Source organism: Crotalus tigris, unplaced genomic scaffold, assembly GCF_016545835.1.
Source record: "Crotalus tigris isolate CLP2741 ecotype Arizona unplaced genomic scaffold, ASM1654583v1 scf7180000024427.8105951120:4207309, whole genome shotgun sequence".
NCBI lineage: Eukaryota > Metazoa > Chordata > Lepidosauria > Squamata > Viperidae > Crotalus > Crotalus tigris.
The window spans coordinates 584792-611772 of record NW_024100595.1 but is presented as its reverse complement, the minus strand read 5'-3'; the positions used below and the strand labels follow the sequence as shown (position 1 = coordinate 611772).

The 26981-nt window shown below is 40.1% G+C and overlaps 1 protein-coding gene across 2 annotated transcripts in view; it reads left to right on the top strand.

Annotated features, from left to right (window-relative positions):
• RNF145 (ring finger protein 145) overlaps window positions 1–26476 on the top strand; it is an 88376-nt gene extending 61900 nt beyond the window's left edge. For both annotated transcript variants that reach the window (XM_039330224.1, XM_039330223.1), the window contains exons 6-11: window positions 12576–12751; window positions 14560–14700; window positions 16265–16447; window positions 19594–19741; window positions 21177–21533; window positions 25259–26476. In XM_039330224.1, coding sequence (XP_039186158.1) covers window positions 12576–12751; window positions 14560–14700; window positions 16265–16447; window positions 19594–19741; window positions 21177–21533; window positions 25259–25681 — 1428 coding nt within the window. In that variant the 3' untranslated portion in view covers window positions 25682–26476. The remainder of the gene's footprint in view (window positions 1–12575; window positions 12752–14559; window positions 14701–16264; window positions 16448–19593; window positions 19742–21176; window positions 21534–25258) is intronic.
• The last annotated feature ends 505 nt before the right edge of the window (window positions 26477–26981 follow it).

Below are 26981 nucleotides of genomic sequence, written 5' to 3'. Positions count from 1 at the left end.
TCATTGCTAAGCAGCCGCAAAAGACTGCAGGTCCTGATAATACCCCTGGGCGAGTACTTAAGGAGTGTCCGTAAGGATGCCTTACAGACATCTTCAATCTTTTGTTGCATCAGGCTGTGTGTTCCATCATGTTTTAAGACTGCAGTCATTGTACCAGTGCCCCCCCCCAAAAAATCTATAATTACATGCCTTAATAATTACCGTCCAGTTGCACTCACTTCCATTATGATGAAGTGTTTTGAGAGATAATAATAGTAATAGTAGTAGTAATAATAATAATCGTAGTAGTAGTAGTAGTAGTAGTAGTAGTAGTAGTAGTAGTAATAATAATAATAATAATAATAATAATAATAATAATAATAACAGTTGGAAGGGACCATCTAGTCCAACCTCCTGTTCAGGCAGGAAACCCTATACCCTATACCATTTCAGACAAATGGCTCTCCAGTCTCTTGGTAAAGGACTGTGGTTGTTTCATGCTTTCCCTCTACATTTGACTCATTACAGTTTGCCTATCAGAAGAACCACTGTATAGATGATGCACTTTCCTGTGTGCTTCATCTTAGCTTGGTGCACCTGGAGGAGAAGAATACTCATGTGCAAATGGTCTTTGTTGATTTTAGTTCGGCGTTCAACACAATCATCGCTCAGCATGTGGTGAACAAACTGGGCCTATTAGGTTTTAATACTCCTTTATGCAACTGGATACTTGATTTCCTTATTGATAGGATATGTGAGTTGGAAGAAAAACTTTCAGTTCCATCTCCTCGAGTATGGGTTCCCTACAGGGCTGTGTCTTGAGACTATAACTGTTCACCTTGATGACTCACGACTGCTGTGCCAAGTCTGCTACGAATCATATTGTGAAGTATGTGGATGACACGGCAGTGGTGCAGTAAAAATAACCTGGTTCTGAATGCTAATAAAACAAAGGAGATCATTGATGATTTTAGAAAGAGCTGGCATAGTCATACTCCACTTTGTATCAAGGCTGCAGCTGTGGAAGTGGTCAACATTATTAAGTGTCTGGGGGTGCAGATAACTAACAATCTGCCATACATACGTTCATACGTACATCATCTTTAGTGAAGCGTGCAAACCAGCGTCTGCATTTCTTGCAGGTGAGGAGAGCACCTCTTTCTCCTTATTAATTTTTTACAATAATAATCTTTAGTGCTTAGTAAACAACATATTGTCTGGGTTCATATATTTAATAACAATCAATAATAGTTAATTTCTATGATTCCATAATCAACATACTAGCCAATGATACATTTCCTTAAACTTCTCTTCTTCCAATAGTATTATCTTTTTGCCAACATTGAGTAAATAGAATTCTTGGTACTTTCAATACATAAGTTGAATGTAAACATTTTTCTAGTGTTTATACTAGTAACAACATCAGTGTATAATATCTTTTCTGATCAGTTTATGTTTTGGTTGTATTTGCTAAAAGTCATTTTATTAAATCACTATAGGTCCTGTTTTTGAAGTTCTTATTTAAGCTTAATTTCCCCTCAATATTCAAAACATTATTGTCAATTATAATTTTCTCAAAATTAATTACATTTAAATGTCTAGACATTTTGCTCACATAAGCCATCCCAGTATTTTTACATTTCTCATATCATTAAAAAAGTACTATACTATTCATAGATCACTATAGAACCCATTTATATCCAGAATTTAACTATTTTTTTAGTCATATTCAAACAAGTGTTTAGTGATATAGTACTCCCTCTGGTAGGTCAAGTCATCTGATCTCTTAAATCTGACCCTAGCCTTCTTCTTTTGCCAGATAATTTTCCAAGTCAGTGTGTTCAGTTTGCTAGGGAATTCTTCCTGTATTTTTATGAATGTTATTAAGAATGGGGAAGACAGACTAGGTGGGGTACTTTTGAGGGGGAGTTTTGTCCATTTATATTTATTAAAGAGCTTCCACTTTTATTTTCCCTCAATTTCTCTTTTCATTTTTTGTCTCCCATCAGTTCTTCTTTCTTATCCTCTAGTTTATTTTGAAGTCCTGAAAGATAAAATGCCTTTTCCATTTCCAATATTATAACAGAATCTTGCAGATTTTTCTTTGCCTGTGCTGAACAGTAATTCCCTTTGTTTGTACCCTCCATCTTTGGGTCACTTTCCTCTAATTTGTGTTCTATTGTCTTGATTTATTTGTTCATTCTTTGTCGTCATTTTCCGAGAGTTTTTTAGTTGTAAGTTTTAAGTTAAAGATGTACTCATTTATGTAATCTAAATCATTTTTAATCTCATCATGGTTTGAAATAATTGTCATTTGAATTAGTTGCAACAGAGCAGGCATTTCCTCATGGAAGATATTTGCCTTGTCTTGAAGTATTACTCCTGTAGATCTTTGATTTTCCAGGCTGGGAGCTTCAGAAAAGAATCCTAGGTGTGGTTTCCTACCATTTTTATTTAGGTATGCAACATCCATTTTATCTCTCCCCTCCAAATGATCTTTCACAGGTACCATAATCCCCGTATATTAGTCTTATCCAACCAAACAATCTTAAGGTCCAATAACAAAGTCTTTTATAATTCTTATCTTTATGTATGGCCTTTATAGTCCAGTGTGTTTCCAATTGTCAATCCACCACTAAAAGCAATATTTTATAATGGTTCGTCTGCTCAGGGGTCCTACAATTAACAGTCAGCCAAAATTTGCAGTCCAAAATATTCAATCACTTCAAGAGCTTCCCCCCTAGAAAAGTAGCCAAAAGTTAGTTTTTCGTTCTCTGCAAACAGTTCTTGAGCCTGAAAAATCACAGCTCAGTAAGTATTTATAATCAAGGAAGGTCAGCAATTTTTATAACAATTATAGTTCTCATTCTGTAGTAGATAGCCCAATGTATTTTCTCTCCTTTGTTTCCAGCTGTTCTCTGTTTAGCTGAGAGTCACTGAGGATCAAAGGGACAGGTTATCTGTTCCTGGGCGTCTTGCCAATTTCTAAGCCAAAGCAGCTATAATTTTATACTCTAAACCACCACCAGGTGTCAGTAACTGTTCATTTTCCAACTTTTAAAACAGAAAATTATTTTCTTGTAGATTCATTAATACTCTTTCAAAGGGAAGATCTTAACATTACCACAATTTTCAGGTTTATCCAGACTATAGCTTTATATTAAGTTCCATTTCAATATGTTTCTGTTCCCCATAAAAATTAGAGCCACTTCTGTCTATGGAAGGGTGGGACTACGATCCCCTTCCTTCTCACTTTAGGAGGATCTTTTTATTCTTGGGGATCTTTTTCTAGAAAATCAGTTGCAAGATAAAAGAGAAAATATCAATACTCTCACCCAGTTTCAAACACGCTGTTCACAGTCTGTTCTAGTTAGTGCTTTTGGACTTCGGCTGCCAGTAGCTTGGGCTAGTCACTGAGGTATAACTAGCCTTTCTCCTGTTGGTTTGAAGGGCTTCCCTGGGATCAAATGGATTGACCGCCGTCTTTCTGTGATCAGTGGGGGCCCTTCCTTCGTCCCTCTCCTATTTAGGGTCCCCTGGCAGGACAAAATCAGTCGTGGGGTACGGAGCTATGCAGTCCCTTGGCTGCATTGCTATGACACAAAACCAGAAGTACTGTCCTGGCCACATTTTGCAGAGGCACAATTGAAAGCATTTTAACAAGCTGCAACACTGTTTGGTTTGGTGGTAGCAGAGCCTGAGATAGAAGGTCCATACAGAGAGTGTTAAGGACAGCTGAGAAGATTATAGGAAGCCAGCTTCCCATTATTCAGGATACTGCTACTTGAAGCCTTTTTAGAGACCCCACACACCCACTTCACTGTCTGTTTCTGCTTCTCCCCTCTAGGACGAGGTTTGAAAGTATTTTTAGCAGGACTACTAGATTCTGCAACAGCTCTTTATGCCATCCCTCTTGTAAATTTGCAGGATTCTTTGTTCTCGCCATGTACATCCAAACTAGACTATGTTGTTTCTCTGTATTATATATATGTGTGTATGTGATTATATGCATACACTGTTGTCATATTTATGTGGGTGTATATTGGAGGTGGTTACCCTTTGAGAGCTGAATGCAATGAAATTTCATTTTAATATATGCTGATTAGTATACATTTAAAATGACAAAGTTTATTCTATTCAATTCTATTCTAGTTGTAAAGTGACTCATGCCTTTTTGGTGACTGTTAAGTGAATCACTACTTGTTAAGTAAGTCATATGGTTGTTAAGCAAATCAACTTCCCACATTGACTTTGCTTGTGGGAAACTGGCTAGGGAAGTTGCAAACGGTGGTCACGTGACCCCCATATCGCTGCAGTGGTCGTAAATGCAAGCTGGTTGCCAAGTACCCAAATTTTGATCATATGACTATGGAAACGCTGTGACGGTTGTAAGTTGAGGACCAGTTGTAAATCACTTGTTTCAGTACCATTGTAACTTTCAAATGGTTGCTGAATGAATGGTTGTAAGATGAGGATTACCTTATTTCATATGACTGTTTAGGTAATGAGTGAAAAACCTGGTAATAATGTTTGGTTTGTAACTGGGAATTTTAAGAAAAAAAAAATATTAGGAAATATTGTCTTGGCCATGAGCAGTAGAAGACATTTTAAAGCGGGAATTTTTATTTATTGCTGCCATTTAAATGTATTTTGAATATCAGTCGATAAAGCTCTTCATTTTTCATGAGACAAACAGTATTGATGTAGAAGAATGGAAATATTTTAGAATAAAATAAATCTTTTCGTATATTTGCTTTTGTTTTTTTAAGTGCTGGAATACAAGTGTGAGACAGGTCTAAAGGGGATGCATTGAAGCTACATCCTGTATCAAGTTGTTGTGATTCCGTGCCAGCCTGTGCTCACAACAGCTGAGTCTGAGGAATCTGAGGAGGAGGTGGAAGAGGCATTTGAAGGGCCATCAGGGGCAGAGGGAGGCTCTGATGAATTACAGGACTCACAGTTTGATGCAGAGCCTGGGCCCTCCAGTCGTGTATCTGATGAAGCTCAGCTGTGTGAGGAGAATGAGTCAGACTTGGAAGAATCACATCTGATGGACTTGCTAATTGATGCATGCTCCCGTCATCAATTAGCAAGAGTAAATCAGCAGCAGTCAATGCGACTACTCCAGGGAAAAAGGAGAAGGCACTGAGAGGCAATGCCTTGGGACTGCTATATAAAGAGAGGAGGTGTGGGTGGTGCTGGTTGCTGAAGGCAACCGTTTGCAAAGTGCTTCTTGGAATCCTGGTCTGTTCGTCTTGCTTGTGACTTCTCTGTTCGTCTTGCTTGTGACTTCTTGTCTGTTTGCATCATGCTTCCTTTGGACTTGAGTTTTGCTGTTTGTGTTTTGGACTATTTGACAGGTTTGTCAACCATATTAAAAGAGTTTTGTTTTGTTGCAAAGTCTCCAGCCTATTGCATCAGCAGGGGTTTGGTCCTTGTGCCTTTAACAAGGACGGCAATAGGCTGGGATAGAACACAAGCTTCATTGACTGGTGTAATTTGTTATTAAATGATGAGCAAAGTGTCATGGACTTTAGTCTGGACTGTTCTAATGTAATGATCTCAGTGCCTGAAACTCTTCTTTAAAGATTTTTTTATTCCATCTTTATTATTTTTATAAATAACTCAAAGTGGCAAACATATGTAATACTCTTTCTTCTATTTTCTCTACAACTCAGTGAATTAAGAGAGTGACTGGCTCACAGTCATCCAGCCAGCATTAATGCTTAAGTTGGGACTAGAACTTAGTTTCCTGGTTTCTAGCTTTGTCTCCTAACACTAGATCAGTGGTTCTCAATCTTTTTAATGCCATGACCCCCAACCAATTGTAAGTCGAGGACTACCCAACCGGTCGTAAGTCGAGGACTACCCAACCAGTTGTAAGTCAAGGACTTTCCCTGCCTGGGAGCGCCACACATGCATGGTGCTGCCCTCTGCGCTGGCCGAGGGGTAGCTGGCAAGCGGCAGAGACGGAGCAGGCCGACCACAGGCTGGGCCACCAGCTGTCCCAGCCCAAGGGAAGTAAGGCACCCGCCGGGCCCCACGCACGCCAGCAATCCTCCCTGCGCCCGCCGGCCTCCCACCTCCCACCCCTGGCCCTCTTTTACTTACATTTTTAGTAGTTGCTCAGCAGGGAGGGGTAGAAACTTCCAGACAGCTCGCCTTCGCTGCAGACAACTTGCAGCACTGTTTGCAGAATGGGACTTTTGGCGGGCTCAGAGGGCAGAGACAGCCTGGACAATTCCTATTGGCTTTTGAAAGCCAATAGAATTAGACTCTATTCAAGAGAGTCTATTCTATTGGCTTTCAAAAGCCAATAGAATAAAAGGGAATAGCACAGCTAAGGAAAAGGGGAAAAAATGGCGGACTGCGTTGTTTGGCGACCCCCGTGAAATGGTTGTTCGACCCCAAATGGGGTCGCGACCCACAGGTTGAGAACCGCTGCACTAGATCAGACTTTTCTGCCCTCGTGACTTTTGTTGATTTGTCCTGTAAAATTTCATCTACAAACAGTACATTTTGACACCTCTTTGTCTTTTCTAAATGTTGCTTCTTATGTGTTTGTAATAAATCCTCTGGATTCACAAATACTATGACTCCCTAAGTTGTAAAATTAATGAACCATTGAAATAACTAATTATGCTGTTGTAATCTCAAATGCAGTTGTAGAATTGAAGAAATATAAATAACCATCAACTTGTTAATTAACAAGATGGTCTGCTCTTTTTTAAAATAGCAATCTTGTAATTCCATTTTCTTCTTGTGTGGCTTAGGGCAGGGGTCCTCAACCCCCGGCCTATGGACCAGCACCTGGCCGAGGCATGCCAGAAACCGGGCCGCCCAAACAAGCAAAGCCCATCATCAGGATACAGGCAGTACATGAAATTACGCCCCTTCTGGTGCGCAGAAAAATCTCTCTCCATGGAACTGGTCCCTGGTGCTCAAAAGGTTGGGGACCTCTGACTTAGGGAGAATTCAGTGGGCAAGTTGTTTCAATTAGCTAGTTTATTCCATGAAGAACATATTTCTGTCTGAAATATTTAAAGTAGTCCATTCCAACCAGGTGCCTCTAGAATCTTTGCAATTTCTATCATCTCTAGGGAAAAAAAGACTGATCTGAAGGATGATTAATATCAATTAATGGAATGTTAAACATGTAACTAATTCTACATTGGGAACCAGTAACACTTAAGGATTAAAGAATGGGAATGTTTTATTTTGCATTTTCAACATTTCATTCATAAAGTAGTATGAAGCTGCGGCGTATTTCCTTTTTCTGAAGCTCAAATTGGCATGTTTGGTTATCCATCTTTCCTTTTATTCTCATTAGAAATCTTCTAAGTTAGGTTTGGCCACAATTTGGCAACTAGTCCCAAATAATTTGCTGAGTGGAGATGTGAACCTGGGTCTACAGTACAAAACATTTTGACCAAAACAATTAGTCTGTGTTGCTTGAAGCTAAGGAAACTGCATAAAAAATATTGGAAGATGAGTTCTTGGTTTGCCTGTGTATCCATTTTCTCTCTCTGATGACATAAAAGTTGGAAAGTCTCCATTATAGATCTTTTAAGGACAAACTGAATGACCGTAGCTAGATCTGCTATCAGCACCATGAGGATGTATATAAATTACCTAAATCCTAACCATGCTCTATAAGGATTAGATGCCACTTAATTGGAGTATTGACACATGCTTTCATGCTGTGGGCAACTTTTTCCTACTTCTGTGGAAGGCTGTCCATAGATCACCTTAATAAGCAGCAGCTTCCCTGGAATTCTTCCAAATAGCCTAAGAGAAGAAATAATATCCAGTGATTTGCTGTGTACAGATTTCTTGTCTTCCTTTTCTGTGTATGTCATTGCCTCCTTAGGTTTGTTCCTTAAGTTTCATCCTTTGATTTAGAAGCTACCTGATTATGTCCTCATTGTCGCATGCACAATGGTTAGGGCTTGAAGGCAGCTTAAGTTGGCATTTTACAAAACAGCTATTGCATCTGCAGAATTGGATCTATTTCATTTTTCCCCTTTCCTATGAAGATCTGAAGATAGAGTATGTGGCATACTTCTTCCATCCCATTCCCCAAAAATAGCTGATTTCCAGAATTATTATTATAACCCAAAAAAGATAGAGTACCCTAGGGAGGGAATTTGCAACCATTGAGAAATGCCAACTCTGTTACAGTTGAGGATCAGTGCTCCTACTATCATTTTACCAACGTCCTTTGTAAATTATGTTATTACGCAGAATATTTAAGCTATTTAGAAGATACCCATGTCATGCAGTTTTCGTAGGAGAGGTGCTAATAAAAAATAAACAGTGTTTGAGAACAACAGTGTACAGTGTAGAACAGAACAAAAGAAGAGTATTATATAAAGTAACATAATTGCCACAGAGATAATTGCCCCCCAGTTGCATTTCAAGCAATTGGTACGCAATCTAATATAATTATAGCTCAGTGATTTTGTGTTAAGATTCTAATCTTGCATAATCACTAGTTAGGAATAGCAACTTTTGTTAATAGCGCATTGTAATCACAATCTTATTTCTCCTAAAAAAAGAAAGTGCATGCTCTCTGATGCTTAAAAAAAAAAAACAACTAACAGTTCCTACTGAAATTGAAGGTTTTTATTACACAAAGCCATTCTGACAATTGACTCATCTTACACAAAGTTGGTTCAGCTTACATTAATACGGAGCTTGAAAGGGCTATTGGGAGATGAAAATATGCAGCAGAGTCAATGTTGTTTTGCAGGTAGCTCTCCAAGGGATTTCAGTTCTAAAACCACATTTCTTGGAGGGGAAAAATTAAAGGCAGAACTAGTTGCAAAGCTTAGCCCATTTCTGGGTGCAAATTACATTCCTTGCAGTTCTCTCTGATGAGCTTCCATGGATTTCTTAACCTATCCCTTTGTCAAGGAATCTTGGGGAAAGGACACTGCAAATGTCTTCCGCACTAAAACATATAAGGAACAGCTTCTGGAATTGGGTATGTCTAGTTTAATGAAGAGAAGGACGAGGCGGGACATGATAGCAGTCTTCCAATATCTCAGGGGCTGCCACAAAGAAGAGGGAGTCAAGCTATTCTCCAAAGCACCTGAAGGCAGGACAAGAAGCAACGGATGGAAACTAATCAAGGAGAGAAGCAACCTAGAACTAAGGAGAAACTTCCTGACAGTTAGAACAATTAACCAGTGGAACAACCTGCTCCAGAAGAGCTGAATGCTCCAACACTGGAAGTTTTTAAGAAGAGACTGGACAGCCATTTGTCTGAAATGGTATAGGGTTTCCTGCCTGAGCAGGGGGTTGGATTAGATGACCTCCAAGGTCCCTTCCAACTGTATTATTATTATTGTTGTTATTATTATTATTATTATTACTATTTAAAAGAAATGGCTGGAGCAGGATTGGCCCAGAGCATTGATAGAATTCTGTGAATTTTAGAAATAAAACTTTCCATTTTAAATTCCCTCCTCAAAAATCCTTTCCCCAAACTGAAGTCAAATAGCAATAGCAACTGAATCCTTTTTAGTTGTTTTTGGATGTTAGATGTTCAGTGCTACAGCCACAATGCCTGTCCCCAGAGGCTTTTGTAGGAGCCAAGCAGACTCTTGTGTGCTCAGCATTGCTGTAATTAAACTGGAAGCCACACAGATTTTAGGGGAAAGTGTCTCCTCCCCAGTTCAATTAGTCATTGGGATCACACTTCACTTTCCCTGTGTTTGCTTTTCTATCCCACATTAATCCCCTGCAGCGATTCTTCCTTTGAGAAAATCAATCCCCAGTGCATCTGCCTGGACATGCTGTCCTTTAGGAAAGCTTCATTTTCATTTCATTCATTCAGTTTGCTGTCCAAAATGCAGAAAGGAAAACAAAAATATTTTTTTTATATATATTCTTTAAAAGCTCACAAGGGAAAAAAAGCAAGCAGCAGAATGTTTCTCTTGCTAGATCAGAATTTGGTTCCTGATCTTAGAGGCAGGAAAGCAAAATTTGGATGGTATTGCTCTGCCAAAATTCTATATCCTGGGAAATCTGCAAATAGCTGTGCAATGTTCCTGGTTCTAATATCTCTATAGAAGAGACAGTATAAGCTCTGCTGCAGCTAGGTGAGAGTTACACTTTATTTAGGGCTGTGAGGTGCCAAGTCATCACATGGGTCTTAATAATAAACAGAATTGCATGCGCACATCACTGGCTGCACCATGAACTGTTATTTAAATAGCAATAGCAGCAATATAACATAAAGAGTGGGAGGATGTAGTGATTCATATTTATGTCACCAACTTCTTTTAAGCTTGAGCACATGATTTGTCAGCAGAAATATAGCAAACAGTAGCATGTGAGTTATGTGTGTGTGCACGCTTCGGCGTCTAAGGCAGCATTTTTTTTTAAATTTATTTTTATCCTGCCTTTATTATTTTTATAAATAATCCAAAGTGGTGAACATATCCAATGGACCTTCCTCCTCCTATTTTCCCCACAACAACAACCCTGGGAGGTGGATTAAGTTGAGAGAGAGTGACTGACCCAAAGTCATCCAGCCAGCTTTCATGCCTAAGGCCGGATTAGAACTCATAGTCTCGTGATCTCTAGCCTGGTGCCTTAAAGTCTAGACCAGGGGTCTTCAAACTTGGCCCTTTTATGACTTGTGGATTTCAACTACCAGAATTCCTCAGCGCTGAGGAATTCTGGTAGTTGAAATCCACAAGTCATAAAAGGGCCAAGTTTGAAGACCCCTGCACTAGACCAAACTCACTCTTACTATGCATATAGTGAGATGAAGCTGATTTTCTGCAACCATTTCAATTGTGATTTAGTCTACATGGTGCTAAAACTCCTTTGATCTCCTTAGTACACTGATTCTCAACCTATGGGTCGGGACCCCATTTGGGGTCGAACGACCATTTCACGGGGGTTGCCAAACAACGCAATCCGCCATTTTTCCCCCTTTTCCTTAGCTGTGCTACTCCCTTTTATTCTATTGGCTTTTGAAAGCCAATAGAATAGACTCTCTTGAATAGAGTCTAATTCTATTGGCTTTCTAAAGCCAATAGGAATTGTCCAGGCTGTCTCTGCCCTGCTGAGCCTGCCAAAAGTCCCATTCTGCAAACGGTGCTGTACCAGTTGAGTAGTCCTCGACTTACGATCGGTTGAATAGTCCTCGACTTACGACCGGTTGGGGGTCGCGGCATTAAAAAGGTTGAGAACCACTGCCTTAGTAGATAACTATCACAGGAGATTGGTAAGCTGTGCAACCTTACTGATTCCCTTGGATTTCTTGCCAGCTTGTGATACCGTATCCTTCTAGGTCATCTAGTAAGGTTAGGCCTTGGATGTACTGCTGTGGTCCTTCATGTCAGTACTTGTTAACAAAATAGTGCTGGGAGCTTTTGAGGGCCATTGACCTATGATGTCCCTCAGAGGTTGGTGTTGTCTTTTATGGTGCTGAAAATGGCAACAGATGTCATTCAGAGGGGAATGCATCAGTTATATTAATGACAACAAGCTCTGCAGTTTCCTGTCTTTTAACTCCAGTGAAACATCAGTACACAAAATGTTTCCTAATCTCCTAAGATCTTTTCAACAGCTAAACTTGAAAAGAATCCAGAATTTTCTGGTAATTTTGGCTATTTAAAGGGCTATATAAATTTGACAAATAAATAACTAAAATTTTAGTTGGTACATAATTCCACAGTAGCCAGGTTGCTGACTGGTGCAAGGTACATTAATTGTGTGATGCTGGCCCTGAAAGATCTGCAGTGGCTACTAGTTGTCAACTGGACAAAATTTAGGGTGGTTGTGTTCCAGGGCAATGATGAGTGGACCTTCTGAAGCTGTATATATAACAGAGTTGGAAGGGGATCTTGGAGGTCTTGTAGTCCAACCCCTACTCAAGCAGGAAACTTTATCCCATTTCAGACAAATGGTTGTCCAATCTCTTCTTAAAAACTTCCAGTATAGGAGCAGTCATAACTTCTGCAGGCAAGTTGTTCCACTGATTAAGTGTTCTAACCGTCAAGAAATTTCTCCTTATTATAGGTTGGTTCCCTCCATGGCTGCCAAGCTATGGAACATACTCCCTAAACTGAACCATTTGCTTTCAATTCTTGCAGTGTTTAGGGAAATCTCTCTTTTGCCAAGCATCTAGTTATTAATTATTTTTAATGACTAGATTGGTTTTGTTCTGGTTTTAACTTTGTTAAATTTGTTTTGATTTATACTTTATAATGGTAAACTCTCTTGAATGCTGAAAAACAGAAAGGCAGGGCATAAATTCAATGAATACATACAAAATCCAACATAATGCCTTGTAGGTGTATTATATACCATTTATCTAACTCAATACTATTCAATAATACTCATGTATCATTCACTATATATATATTCATATAACATTCAGATAACACTCAATAATTCTTGTACTGTATACCACTCATGATCTAAAGCCAATGGCAAATGATTGTAGATGTGGGCCAATGTACATGAAAGATAATGAGTAATTGCAAACGCTCATTCATTTGAGGTAAGCATTTATGAGGTATTTATTTGGATTGATGTTTCAGAATTGAGCAAGAAACCCATATCTTCTCTTCCAGATAGTAGAAGTTTATGGCTTGCTGGCCCTGGGGATGACTCTATGGAACCAGCTGGTGGTCCCTGTTCTCTTCATGGTCTTCTGGCTTCTACTGTTTGCTCTTCAGATCTACTCCTATTTCAGCACTCGGGATCAGCCAGCCTCTAGGGAGAGGCTTCTGTTTCTATTCCTAACAAGGTAATTAGCAATTGTTCACTCTTGGCCTTAGTTAATCTATCTGGAAGGGCTGAAAGCTCTGTTCTACAAATGAGATGAATCAGTTACAGATAATCACATTCACTTCACAAGCATCTGTTTCTCTCTCTCTGACTCCTTGCATTGTTTCTAGAACAAAGAATGTGAAGGTCTTTTGTAATATTTTATTTCCTCATAAAATAAAATGTTTATCAGATAACAGTGTAGGGAGAATTGGGGTTTTTTAGTAACCAAAATGATCAGAAATGGATGACTTTACTATTTTTTCAACCTAGAAACTGCTCAGTTTAGGTGTAATCTTTCTCAATGGAAGAGCTTCTTTTGCACTCTAATTTATTTGATCTCAGCGTTACGTCCCTTAGGACCATGCATTATACAGTTTTGTGTGTTCTGAGCTCTCTCTAGGAAATGTATTAGCTAAACCAATCTTCATGATTAGAGGACTTGAAAAATTGCTCTTTTTAAAGACTATCCTTAAAACTCTTAGTGTAATTGAATGAAGTGTTAGTGAGCAACATAATAATGAAATACTGGAAAAGAAATAGGAATATATGAATTTCATTCACTAAAGAAACTCAGTTTGCTTTTATTATAATAAGACAGATGAAATAGTTTGAATACTAGAAATAAGTGGACTTTATTCCACTTATGATGATTCTGATTATGGGGGTCACCCATCAAAAAGAGATTTAGATTTATGTGACAATTTAATTTCTTCCATTATAGTCACATTTAGTTTATAGAAGTTGACCCTTGGCTCCACAAAATCCTGTAACTGTATAGAGAAAATATCTATGGAATAGTTCCAGAAAATATATCCATTATATCAGGAGTCCCCAACCTGTGGGCCACGGCTCACCACTGGACTACATCCGCTTGGCCATCAGGCTGCATGAAGGGATAGCCAGTGCACATGCACAGCCACGTGCACTCATTCCCCCCTCATGCTAGCATCACCCCAAGCATCCCACCGACGCTAGCACCACCCTGCCCCAAGCATTCCACCAGCACTAGTGCCACCCTGAGCATCCTGCCGCTGCTAGTGCTGCCCCTCCCCCAAGCATCCCACTGGGACTAGTGCCGCCCAGAGCATCCCACCAATGCTATTTCCGCTCCATCCCTGAGTGTCCCACCGGCACTAGTGCCACCCTAAGCATCCCACTGATACTAGCGCCACCCCACCCCAGAGCATCCCAGCAACACTGGTGCCCATAGTGTTCCATCAGCGCCCGCGCCCTCCATTTGCAGCATTCACGCCCATGCAGCCCTCTTTGCAAGTGCGCATGCACTCATGTGCATCCATTTGCATGTGCACATGCGCTCACACACGTCCATTTGTGCATGCACGCATGGGGCTCATTTTTGCACACGCAGGCACGCAGCCCATTTGTACGCATGCACGTAGCAGTGCCTGCCTCCCTTTCCGGGCCGCCAAACCAAAAAGGTTGGAGACCTCTGCATTATATAGTTTGCCTAACCTCTATTAACTACTTGTTTCAAATGCTTGGCTAAATGGGAAATGATGCTACAAATTCCATGTGTTGAATTTTGCATCTTTAGGGATAATTCTGAATTGAAGTATCATCGAACAAAATTGAATGCGTTTTGGAGCCACCAGACAATGATTTTTCATTAAACTCATCTCTGGCATATGATCTTCTCTTTGAATACTGTTTATCCAACAGTATCTCCTTTGGAAAGAAATTGCAGAATGGCATACAGTATACCTTTCTCTCCTCTGTGTTAAGAACTTTATGGATTCTAATGTTGCTGCATGTTCTTTTCCCTAGTATTGCAGAATGCTGCAGCACCCCTTACTCCTTACTGGGATTGGTGTTCACTGTCTCTTTTGTGGCACTTGGCGTTTTAACACTCTGCAAGTTTTACCTGCAAGGCTACCGGGCATTCATGAATGATCCAGCTATGAATCGGTAAGTGTCCAAATAAGAGTGCCTCTAACCCTTTAAGGGCCTATCCCAAGTTTATTATCCCAAAGCAAATTAGATATATTGCATAGTGGAATCTCTTCAAAACAAACACCCCCAAATGCCTTCAGATAATATTTAGATACAATATATGTTTTCTAAGAAGCTTACTATTTTTTTAATAGAACTACAATTCTCCCTTTGTCCCATCCATATGCTTACATTGCTGGATTGGGGAAGGCTTCTTTAAATCCTCTGGAATCTCTACACTCAGGCAGACTATAAGGGTCACTGCATTTCTTCTTATGATCTTAACTTTCTAAAGTACAGCATCTTTGCTACCTCAGATGGAATTGGCATTTGCTTGCCACTATGATATATAACATTCTTTGCATTGTTCCTCCAATTTCTTAGCTCCACAATGTGTATTAAAACATGTTAGTAACACCAAAATTATCAGAATCTATAGTAATGTTTCTCAACTTTAGCAACTTTAAGGTATGTGGACCTCAAGTCCCAGAATGCCCTTGCCAGCATGCTGACTTGTGTATTCTGGGAAATGAGGTCCACACATATTAAAAGTCGCCAAGGTTGAGAAACACTGACTTGTAAACTTCTTTCTATCACCATTTCTCTTTATTTCAACCTAAAACCTTGCTTTCAGTTGTATTCAGCAACAGATGAAGCTTTTTTCTTTCAGCAGAAAAAATAGAATTGAAAACATTAGTCGGGTGTTCTCTAGAAAAAGCTTATTAATCTATAGAAAGTTAGGACTTGAAAATGAGTCAAAGATGGAAGAAATCAAAAGTGATTTGGGACCATTTCAAGTGGAGATCACATGAACAAAACCATCCTGGTTCATATCATTGTCATTATAATTACTGAAATACTTATATACCGTATATGCCGGCATATAAGGCGACTTCCGCAAGCGCTAAAATCGGCACCAAAGACGGGGGTCGTCTTATACGCCGAGTCGTCTTATACGCTGGAAATACTGTATTTTCCGGCGTATAAGACGACGTTCTAGGAATGCGGCTTGGCGACAAAGATGGGGGTCGTCTTATACGCCGGGTCGCCTTGTATGCCGGCATATACGGTATTTGTTGCCATGTTTAAATTATGTGGATAATGTACAGAAATGTACAGCAAATATGAAATTTATTCAAACAATACAACATAAAATATATTTATAATGCACATGACTGTACAAACTCACCATAGATCACTGATTTGTAGATTACAGAGCTGTGGTTTAGGGAGCCAATGACAGGCAACATTTGTTCATTTGAGTTATTGATGAATGGCTAACATTGAAGGATGATATTTTGCCTGTCTATCCAGCAAATTCACAAATAGCTTAAAGTCAAGATAAAATCTCCCTCGGAGAGTTGTTGAGCCAAAATCCTTTGGCTGGGATCACCTGATAAGCTGATATTTGGCCACATCAGAAGGCTTAGGAAGATAGTTGTATGGTAGTCACATGCTTTTAAAACCGCCTCAGATCACTTGAGAACTACAGTTTTGTTCTTGGTCTTTTTTCATTGCCTTTAAAAATGTATCTACAAAGGGGGATGACAGAAGGAGTCACACTTTTGATCCTGGCTGTGCAGACTGGACTCATTGAGTTACAAGTAGTACATCGGGCCTTCCTGCTCAGTATTATTCTCTTCATTGTGGTGGCATCCATCCTGCAGTCCATGCTGGAGATCGCAGACCCCATTGTCTTAGCTCTGGGAGCTTCAAGAGACAAGTAAGTCAACAGCATTCAGAACAGGCAGCCATCATTCGATTGTTCTTTGTTCTGCATGTAAATATTCTGTGTCTTGATTCAGGGCTGATAATTTAGCACAACAAAGGTCAGGCTTCAGGAATTCTGAGGCTCGTGTACTTTTCCTTCATGCGCTGTTTTGGGACAATTCAAAGGACAAGCTACATTGTTTTTTTCTGCTATAGTTTACAGAGCAAGCACAAACCATAGCTTATTGCGATATGGACAAAACAGACAGCAGTTTGTCTGAAACTAAGGAATTGCTGCTTGATAGGGGGAGCACATTTTGATAGGGGATAATAAGGCAATATGGATAATATGGTTTAACATGTTGTGTGAATCCAGCCTTTGTGTTCCACAAGGCATGGTTCATGTCTTAGGTTCATGTAGGTCAAGGCCAGTATGACATTAAAATAAATGCAGGTTAAGACAAGCTGTGGCTTGCTATATGCTATAGTGAAGGAGAAGGAAGCAGCTGAACCTAACAGCCCTTGAAAGCTCAGCCAGTAGCTGGATGATTTCTGTTCTTTGCATCTGCAGAGATGAGATACAATGGTGTGTAGATAAGTTGGGCAGTCTCTCTTCTGGCTGGCCTTATGATGTCTATTGTACGGAAAGAGTTCTCAGGCTCCACAGTGAAGGTGGAACAAACTGATCCAGTAGCAAGAAGAATACATAGGATGCATATAAAATCCAGGGAAGGATGGCGAGTGACTGGAGAGAGTAAAAGAAATATGGTTTTGTCAGAAATTGGTTCTAAAATTGGGTTAGTGCTACTTTCCATCTTTTACTTTTCCTCTCTACTTCACTTTTTCCTCTCCAGGATAGCCAGAAAGGACTGTATATAAGAGGAGGTTTATTTTTATCCACTGGCCCTGTTATGCTGGAGGTCACCTATTACTGGCATCTTTTGCTTGCACCATGTTGTTGTTAAATTTTTTTAGCGAAGGGAAACGAGGACAGCAGAACTACAGGAGAGTAGCTAGCTTAATTCTGCATGTTGATCTGGGCACATGGGAATTCTGATCAGCCAGTTTCAAACCAGAGAGTGGGAAGAAGATCTAGGAAAAAATATATATATAGTGGATTAGCGTTCTTAAATATTCAATTCTGAATCTTACATCTTGAAGTTACTATGAATGATTGATAGTGCAGTATTCAGACCCTCACCATACACCATACTGGCTGATGAGATTTGCAGAAGCATGTAACTAGCTTAGTTCAATTGAATTAGGTCATGAGCAAGAAGCAATGTGATTCTGCTGTTGCATAATAATGATTGATCCTATGAAATGAAAGGCTGATCGCATTCAGATTATATCACAAAGTGTTTGGTGTTTCATTTGTTTATACTCACCCATAGATAAAGAAGCTAAGCTGTTGGTATTAATTTTGTGGTCTGTTTTTGCATTCCCTACCACCTATTCTTTGAGGCAACTTGTCTTATTCTATTATTTTGGGACTTGATTTCCTTCATCCACATGCATGCGGAAGCCAGATGATTGTATAACTTTGACCATCCCAAGGGTAATATGATAATGCAGTTAGAATCACAATGCAGTTTCCATTCCAAAAATACCATTCCAATAGAAGAGAATTATATGTAAAGACAGCACAAATGTGCATGTTGTTCCTATGTATTTGCACAAACTTTCCTCAGCGGTTTTGTCTTCTGTTAATTCCACATTCATTTGTACAGACAGCAATAATGTGCTGCCTGAACCTTATTCTCCCCAGAAAAAAAGTGGGTGGAAACCTCACATTCTGAAAAAAAATAGAAAGCCGTCAGCCAGGTTAGACATCCTTCTCTGTGCATAGTGAGGCTCAACCAAGGCAGAGTAGGCCACATGTCAATCAAGAGAAATAGCTGGATGGCTTCTGAATTGTGTTCAGTTACCAGAGTTTAACCTGCCGCAATCTCAGTGTGGCAGACTTTTGTTATTTTTGTTGTCCTGTCGTATTTTTTACCTGCGCTGCTGACGATGCTGAGCATTAGTTTTTAATTTTTTTTAGAACTCAAGACTGAGTCAGAAATTCCAACAAATCTATTTGAGGCAATGCCCGTTACATGAGCAGTTTAAGATTACAAAATAGCATGCAAGGATTATGTTTCAAGAAATCTGTATCAGGCAAATTGGATGTTGTGGTGGTTGTCAGTTAAAAAAGGAGGTCAGGAATAACTCTCCGTGATGTTAAAGCCATGTCTGTTGAGTAGATCTGAAAGGTTTTGTGGAAAAAACATATATTTGTTTTTATCTGTATGAATACATATAGATTGGATCCTGGACATATACAAATCTGGACATTCTGAAAAAAAAAAAAGTTAATAGTAGCCAAATCAGGAAGTATTGAGGGTTGAATGGGCATATCCCCTCAGAAAATTCTATTCAGTTCAATTAAGTGGTGATTTAATTCAAAGCAACAGGTTTGTAGGAAATTGTATTCTGCAAATTAACTGACAATTGCAGCATGTCCGCATAAACCCAAAGCTTTTGTTGTAGTATAACAGTGTTTCCCAAACTTGACAATTTTAAGGCATGAGGACTTCAACTCCCAGAATTCCACAGCCAGCAACGCTGGCTGTGGGATTCTGGGAGTTGAAGTCCACATGCCTTAAAATTGTCAAGTTTGGGAAACACTGTAGTATAATATTCTCTTAAGGCAAGGGTATCAAAGGCCCATGGTTGAAATGCTAGGGTCAGGTATCTCCCAGATTCCTCCAAATTTAGTCACCAAATTGTTAAGCTGTATCCAAAGGGAACTATGAGGCACAAATGGATTCTACTTACATACTTTCAGGATAAAGGAAGAAATGGAAATTATGATAGGAAAGGCACTATGTTTGAAAGTGGGACACCGTGAGTTCAAATCCCACTTTAGCCATGAAAGCAAGGTGGATGACTTTGGGCCATTCACACGCTCTCAGCCCAACCCACAACCCTCACAAGGTTGTTATTGCAGGGAAATAGGAGGAAGAAGGTATGTTGGATATGTTTGCCACTTTGACTTATTTGTAAAAAATAATAAAGGCGGGATACAAATAAGTAAAACCATAACACAGGCTCCCATGCAATCTGTGATTGTACTGAAGTCTATGCCCAGTTCTAAAGGGAAATTTCTTTTAATAGGAGCCTTTGGAAGCATTTTCGTGCCGTGAGTCTGTGTTTGTTCTTGCTGGTTTTCCCAGCTTACATGGCCTACATGATCTGTCAGTTTTTCCACATGGACTTTTGGCTGTTGATCATCATTTCTAGCAGCATTCTCACTTCTCTCCAGGTAAGTTATAAGGGCCTCTTTATTCCTGTGATCAACAAGAGCAAGCAGTTGGAAAAAGAGGAATGGAAATAAGTAAAGGGGCGTTTTCCATCTGTTCTCCTAAAGGAGATGTGCAAAATATGCAGCCCAAGGATTGCCTATGCCAATTGATTATGTGATTTTTCTGACTCCTGGCAGAGAGAGAGAGAGATGATAGAGAGAGAGATGATAGAGAGATATAGGTAAACAAGAATAACTTTCCTTTTGAATGAATAAGGCCAATAAACCTTTTTTTTTTTTGTATTGGAGGGATCTTTGTGGATTTTGGAAGGGTCTCATACGTTCTGTGGTTCTTAAGGCATCTCTTTTGGCCTTAGAACTCTTTACAATTTCTCATTGGCTTATGCCCAAGTCTTGCCCATTTTTGGAGTATGGCCCTTGACATTCTAGATCAGTGGTGGCGAACCTATGGCATGGGTGCCAGAGGTGACACTCAGAGCCCTCTCTGTGGGCATGCGCGCTGTTGCCCCAGTCCTAGGTGCCGGAACTCTGTTCTGGATGTTTTATGACAAAAAAAAAAAAGCCCTGGCTTTAGGCCTCCACCGCCGTGTGCAAAAAAAAAAAAAAAGATTCAATCAATCAGTCAATTTCAACCTCTTGCGGGAAAAAAAAATCTTGCAAAGTTGGAATTGATTGATTGAACTATTTAGTCCCACCCAGTCTGCCGTTACCACCGCAGCCATGCCCAGCCAATGGGCCACACCCAGCCAATGGGCCACACCCACCCGGCATCCGATGATGCATAAGTGGGTTTTGGGTTGCAGTTTGGGCACTCGGTCTCTAAAAGGTTCGCCATCACTGTTCTAGACAAATCCTGTTACAGCTTTTGAGCTAATGAAAGTTGCACCTCCCTGCTTACAGCCCTTTCTGCTCCTGGCCAAGGACAACATATTGGCTTATTTTGCAGAGATTACTAAACTATGTCATAATACATTTATATCCATATATAAAATATCCATGGCCAAGGAAATATAAATATACAATTTTGGTCTCAAAACATGGAATAGAACCCAGCACTTGCATTTCAACTGCAGTGTTTGTTTGTTGTTTGTTTATTAAATTTATATACCCACCCACCCAGCCAGCTTGCTATCTCAGGCTTGGAATCAAAGCATGTGTTGAGCTTGTGATCAGAACTTTGTTTTATCCAGGAGTGCAGGAGCTCTCAACCCCCGTACACCGTGTTTCTCTCACTCTTTCTTTTTCTCACAGGCATACTTGCAAGCCTGGATCTGACATCTATTAAACAAGATTTAATTTAGCATATGGTATTAATAGCAGTTGATTTATAAAATTAGTAATTTACAAAAAGCTGTACTGGCTAATATTGAAAAGCTACAAAACCTCGTGACTTGCCTGCTTTAATCAGAAGCTGCGGTTTTTCCCTCTCGTTCAGGTCCTGGGGACACTTTTCATTTATGTCTTATTTATGGTGGAAGAATTCAGAAAAGAGCCGGTAGAAAACATGGATGATGTTATTTACTACGTGAATGGCACCTATCGGCTGCTGGAGTTTTTCGTGGCTCTTTGCGTTGTGGCCTACGGCGTATCAGAGACCATCTTTGGAGAATGGACCGTGATGGGCTCCATGATCATTTTCATTCATTCATACTATAATGTGTGGCTTCGGGCTCAGTTGGGATGGAAAAGCTTTCTTCTCCGCAGGGATGCGGTCAATAAGATCAAATCGCTGCCCACGGCCACCAAAGACCAGTTGGAACAGCATAACGATATCTGTGCCATATGCTACCAGGTAAATGCTGCGATTGAGCTGAATTTCAGCAGCTTTGGCTCCTCCTTGTGGTATTTTATAAAAAGACTAAAGGTTTGGGTTTGATCAAATTCTAAATGAGACGACAAGAAATTGGAAGAGACAGAGCTGTGTGACAAAGGAGCAGAAGCAGGTTGCATGCCAGAACACAGGATCAGCTTCTCCACTTGCTGAATCAGTAAAGGAGAGGAAAAAGTGGAAGATTATATGAACGGGGAACCTACATTTCCAAAATATCTATATGTCACATGACCATCACGTACCATGTTAACCTGCAAAATTTAAGGAGAGAGAAGTGCATCACCTTTGGTAGCAAACTACTGCTCAGCTGCTCCATAAAGTGCTAACTGAGCTAGCCTTGTCACCATTTAGTATAAATAATGAAAGGCTGGCTGCTGAGGTAGTATCCACATCTTTCATTTTGCAGATAAGTAGTTAAAGAACCACACTGATTTAAAGACGAGTGTTGTGTAAAGGACTAAAATGCTCATATTCATTTTGAGTCCATCACTCTGTTTCTAACAGCTCATGCAGAGTGGTTGTAGAGGGAGAAATGGGAAGAGCCACTGCAGTATATACCATCTTAAGCTCCCAGGAAAGGAGGAACATAAAAGTGGGATTCAATTTAACAATGTAATATGATATAAAAAATAGTAACTTGGTATTAAGGGCTTCACTTTGATGGCGGCAATTGAAATGAGTTAATGAGTTACCTAGAAATAAGATGTTGATAGGTGAATCCAAACATCTTTTTTCTATAGCATCCTATAGTTGAAGTCTGTCATTTATGGTGGGTTATTTCTTTGTTTATATGTTTGCTATCTAGTGTTACTAGTTTCTACCTCTCTTGCCAATGACAGTTGCAGAATCAGTCAGGCCTATTTCTGCCCTCTTGAGAGAACCAGTTGACCAGAAATTAAAAGGCCAATTATCTCAATTAGATTGTGCCATTTAAGCAGTCTGTGCAATGAAACTAAAGTAAGCACAGAGGTAGCACTTCTGTAGCATGCTTTAAATTCCTCATATGTTTTGGTTGTCACTTAGTTTTTCCTTTTAAAACTTCCTCTTTATAGCTTTGGATTGTTTTTGAATACTAATATCCTGGTGTCCATGTGGTTCTTCAGAAGCAAAATGTGTTGTATTTTCTTACGTGAATCTTAAGAAAAACAAATCCAAGTCACAAGTGAATAGCAATAGTTGTATCTGAGGTTTTAGGAATCCAGGCTTCATGGTGTTTCCAAAGAAAAGCATTTTAGGAAATACATCATATATCCTGGCTAAATTAAAAGTTCAGGTGTCAGGATATCTTCCACAAGGGATAGAAAGTCTGAGTCATGACTATTGCTGCAGCTTTGTGAGATCAAGGTTTTGGAGGAAGATTCATATTGCACTTCTGAACCAGCAGCACTTCATGTTTGGGTTGCAAATGCAAACCTGAGCAGCAATTTGATGTGTAGTTGAAGGATAAATAAGGATGATCTTACAGTGTTTTGCATTCTGAAGATTCTTGAAATGGCCTCAGAAGCTCAGTACATTACAGTAGTGATCTCTATCTCTCCTCCAGCTCTAGATCTGGGCTTTTCAACCTTTTCACCGATTGTACCACTTTGGGGATATGGCAATATTCGAGTACCACCTAGCAAGGTGTCAAAAACTTGATGACCCCCCCCCCAAAAAAACTGTTCAAAATTGCAATTGTACTGAAATAACTTAGGACCATTTTTCACACTTATGACCATTGCAACAGGCCCTGAGTCATGTGATTTATTTTTGGATGCTTGGCAACTAATTCATATTTATGATGGTCACAGTGTCCAAGGGTCATGTGATCCCCTTTTGCAATCTTTTGACAAGCAAAGTCAATGGCAGGGCTGCTGGTGGCCAAGTGCTAAGGTGGGACTTCCTTCCCTCCTTCCCTGCCTCCCTCTTTCTCATTCCCATCTCCTTCTGAAGGAAGAATTTGGGAAAAAAACCCCATATTTTCCCTCTTCCATATATTTATCAAACAAGGAAACGCCTCTAGAGACAGAAAAGACAAGTCGCTGAGGGAACTAGCTTAAAAAGGTACATTTCCCTTTAAGAATTAGCTACTAGCAAGAAAGAAAGTTAAGGAGCCGGCAGCTTAAGGAAGAAAAAAAAAGTTAGTAAGTACTGGCTGCTGGCTTAGGCAGCCTCCCCAAATGGTTCCATTCATAAGTAAAGGAATGGTACAGGCAAAATCCATTCAGGAGAAAAATACTTCAAAATCCCTTGCAGCAAAATTTACAGCTAACAACAGCAGAGCAATAGAATCTAACACAAGCCATCAACCAAATAGAAATTGCCAAACACTCCTTAAGAACACAAAGCCCACATTGCACAAATCCGAGAACTTCGAAGTCACAAAAGCACATAAGAATCCTTCCAGTCTCCCAGTTTGAAACGGCACTTCGCTTCTGCTATTAAACATCTCCTGTGAGCAGCTGAAGCAGCAGCCAGAGGTTTGTTTCCTGTGGTCTATTTTTTTCTTTTCTCTTAAAGGCATAGCTCCCTCCTGCTCCTACCTCCCTCTTTCTCATTGCCATCTCCCTCCCTCCCTCCTTGCTCACCTCCAGCTGATGCTGCCTTTCTTCATTCCTTGTGGAGGGCGACCCCTCCCCTGCTGCATTTCTTGCCTGTTTGTTGCTGCCAGCACAGATGGCTGCCACAGAAGTTATAGATCGGCTCATGGCCAGCCTGCTTGATCTCTTCTCCCCCACCCTCCTCCTCCTTCTTTCCCTTTAGTGCAGCTACAGCTGACTCCACCTCCTCCCAAGGCTGCTTCTTTTTTCTCTCTCTCCTGCCCAAACTGCCTCCTTTTATAGCCTCTCCTGCCTCCGCCCCCCTCTTCTTCCTTTCTCTTCCTGGTGAGCTGGAAGTGAGCCTGGAGCCTCTTCCTCGCCCCAGCAACTCTGCAGCTCCGGAGGACTCTCTCACAGTAAGTCCTGCGCTGTGCTGGCTCATTCTCTCCTCCACTACACTTGGCCGGGCAGGACCGCTTACGACCTGCCACATGCTAATGTACCACAGGTGGTATACGTACCACTGGTTGAAAAGCCCTGCTCTAGGTGACAGTAGTGGTTCTTCTCACGATACATGTAGAAAAATGCTGGAACACCCATCAAAGCACATGTAACTGTGGACCCTACTTTTGAGTAATAGAATGAGAATGTGGAGAATTGAAATCAGCTTGATAGAGCACAGATTAGACTCAACATAAGATTCTTCTTTCCATCTTTATTTGTGAAGGGATCTAGAAGTAGGATGAACCATGTTTTGCTTTTGACTGAGGGTAAATCTAAGAAGCCAGATAATATATACCTACAATTACAGCATCCTGATAATTTTGCCAGTGTAGACTTCAGTGGTTAACCATTTAATCTAAACAGTGTCTCCCAGAATGAAATGTTAAGCTTCATGTTTTTTGATATTACACTTTACACAGGCAGAGAATATAAAGTAATCAGTCTCAGCATGGGGGGCCCAAATATATCCATTGTTGATTGAAAATAACAGGAGTTAAAATGCAATATATACAGGTAGCACCAAATTAAGAAGTCAGCCTATGTGTGAATATTGACAAATAAAAGTGTCAACAGAGGCTGGATGGTTGACTGTAATGATGAATATATGGGGAATATATTTGTGGTTAATTAGTATGTCATAATAATGGTGCCTCTTCCTTTCAGGACATGAAATCCGCTATTATCACACCCTGTGGTCATTTTTTCCATGCGGGCTGCCTTAAGAAATGGCTGTATGTGCAAGAAACCTGTCCCTTGTGCCATTGCCAACTTAAAAATACCACTCAGCCCCCTGGGCTTGGACTGGAGCCAGTGCCACAAGTAAATCTTGGAGCAGAGCAACATACTGTTCAGCAAGAAGCTACTGGAGCTCCCAATATTCAACACCAGGAAGGGAATGGAGTTGAGCCTGTGGACAATGGACAAGCTGTCATAGAGCAGGACTCTGTTGATGTCAAGGAAGATTACAACACTTTGGACAGGGCATCTTCCAGTGAAGCCAGCCAGGTAGCAACTGGCCCAGAAGGACTGGCTGAAAAACAGGAAGAAATGATAACACAAGATCTACAAGGAGGCATCCAGAATTGAACTAGCAAAGTCTGGTGCAAAAATACTACTCCAGGGCTCAGCAGATGGAGTCTTCTCCTTTTTCTTGTTGTGAACAAGTTTAATCCTCAGAATGCTGGCCAAAATGTATTTATAATATCCCATGCTGATTTCTGTGAGCTGCTTGGTTTATGGGGCTGCCAGTGCATTACGCTGGAAACTGCTTTTAGAATCTGCCTCTGTTACAAAAGGGCAGAATCTGGGAACCTGAGTGGAGTGTCTGGGGCTGAGAATCTCAAGGGAAGGAACACAAGAAGGGGCGGGGGAGAGAGAGAGAGAGAGAGAGAGAGACTAGTGAAAGAAAAGCCAGTATTGCTCATATTGAAGTGAGAAAATTAAACAGAAGGACACAAGTAGTATGTATGTCTCCTTGGCCTCATCATTCTGCAGCGAATGGAGATCGGTTAAGAATACTGACCAAAATCATGTAGAGGCCTGGAGTTCAACCAATGCCAATATGGAGGACTGCGTTGTGCTAGAGCAGTGCTCCAGTATGTGTGTGTGGGTAATGCTTTGGGCATGTCAGATAGGGCATTTACATTAATGTAATCTATAGCAATCTTGATTTTTTTTTTATGCTGGAGTATTCAATACTTAATTGTTTGGTCTTTTTTTCATTAAAAAAAGACATTTTAGACAGTACAGGCAGTATGAAGTAAATTAAAGCTCCAGTGACCTCTCTCTCATCTCCACCAGTGAGTTCAGGAGAGTAATGGGAGGAGTTTTAAGCTGCGGATTGAAGCCTCCTCAGTGCTGTTCAGTTATATATATATATATATATATATATATATATATATATATATATATATATATATATATATATATATATATATATACACACACACACATACACACATATATAATTTCTTGCAGTTGAATTAAAGCAGTATTAATCTCCTGGCAATATTTGCACCTTTGGGAATGAGTACATAAATTGTATGATCAAATGCCGCAAATGCCAATCCCTAACGCTCTTAATAGGTTCTGCACCTATTTCTCCCTTTGCCCCTTCTTCCTTGACAAGATTGTGCGTGTATTTAAATTTTTACATTCATCATGGCTTTTTAGGTAGAACTGGGGGTGGGATGGGAACTGGCAATTTTTTATGTGAATTTTGATATGAAAAGGAACCAGTCACTTATTTATACATTAGGCTTGGCACTCAAAAAGTGTGGAACTTTTGGTTTCTGTTTTGTGAACCGTAGACATTTTATTTTTAGTAGCAAACTGATGTGGAGACTGACAGACATAACTGTATGTCTTAATAAAAAATGTTTGAAGT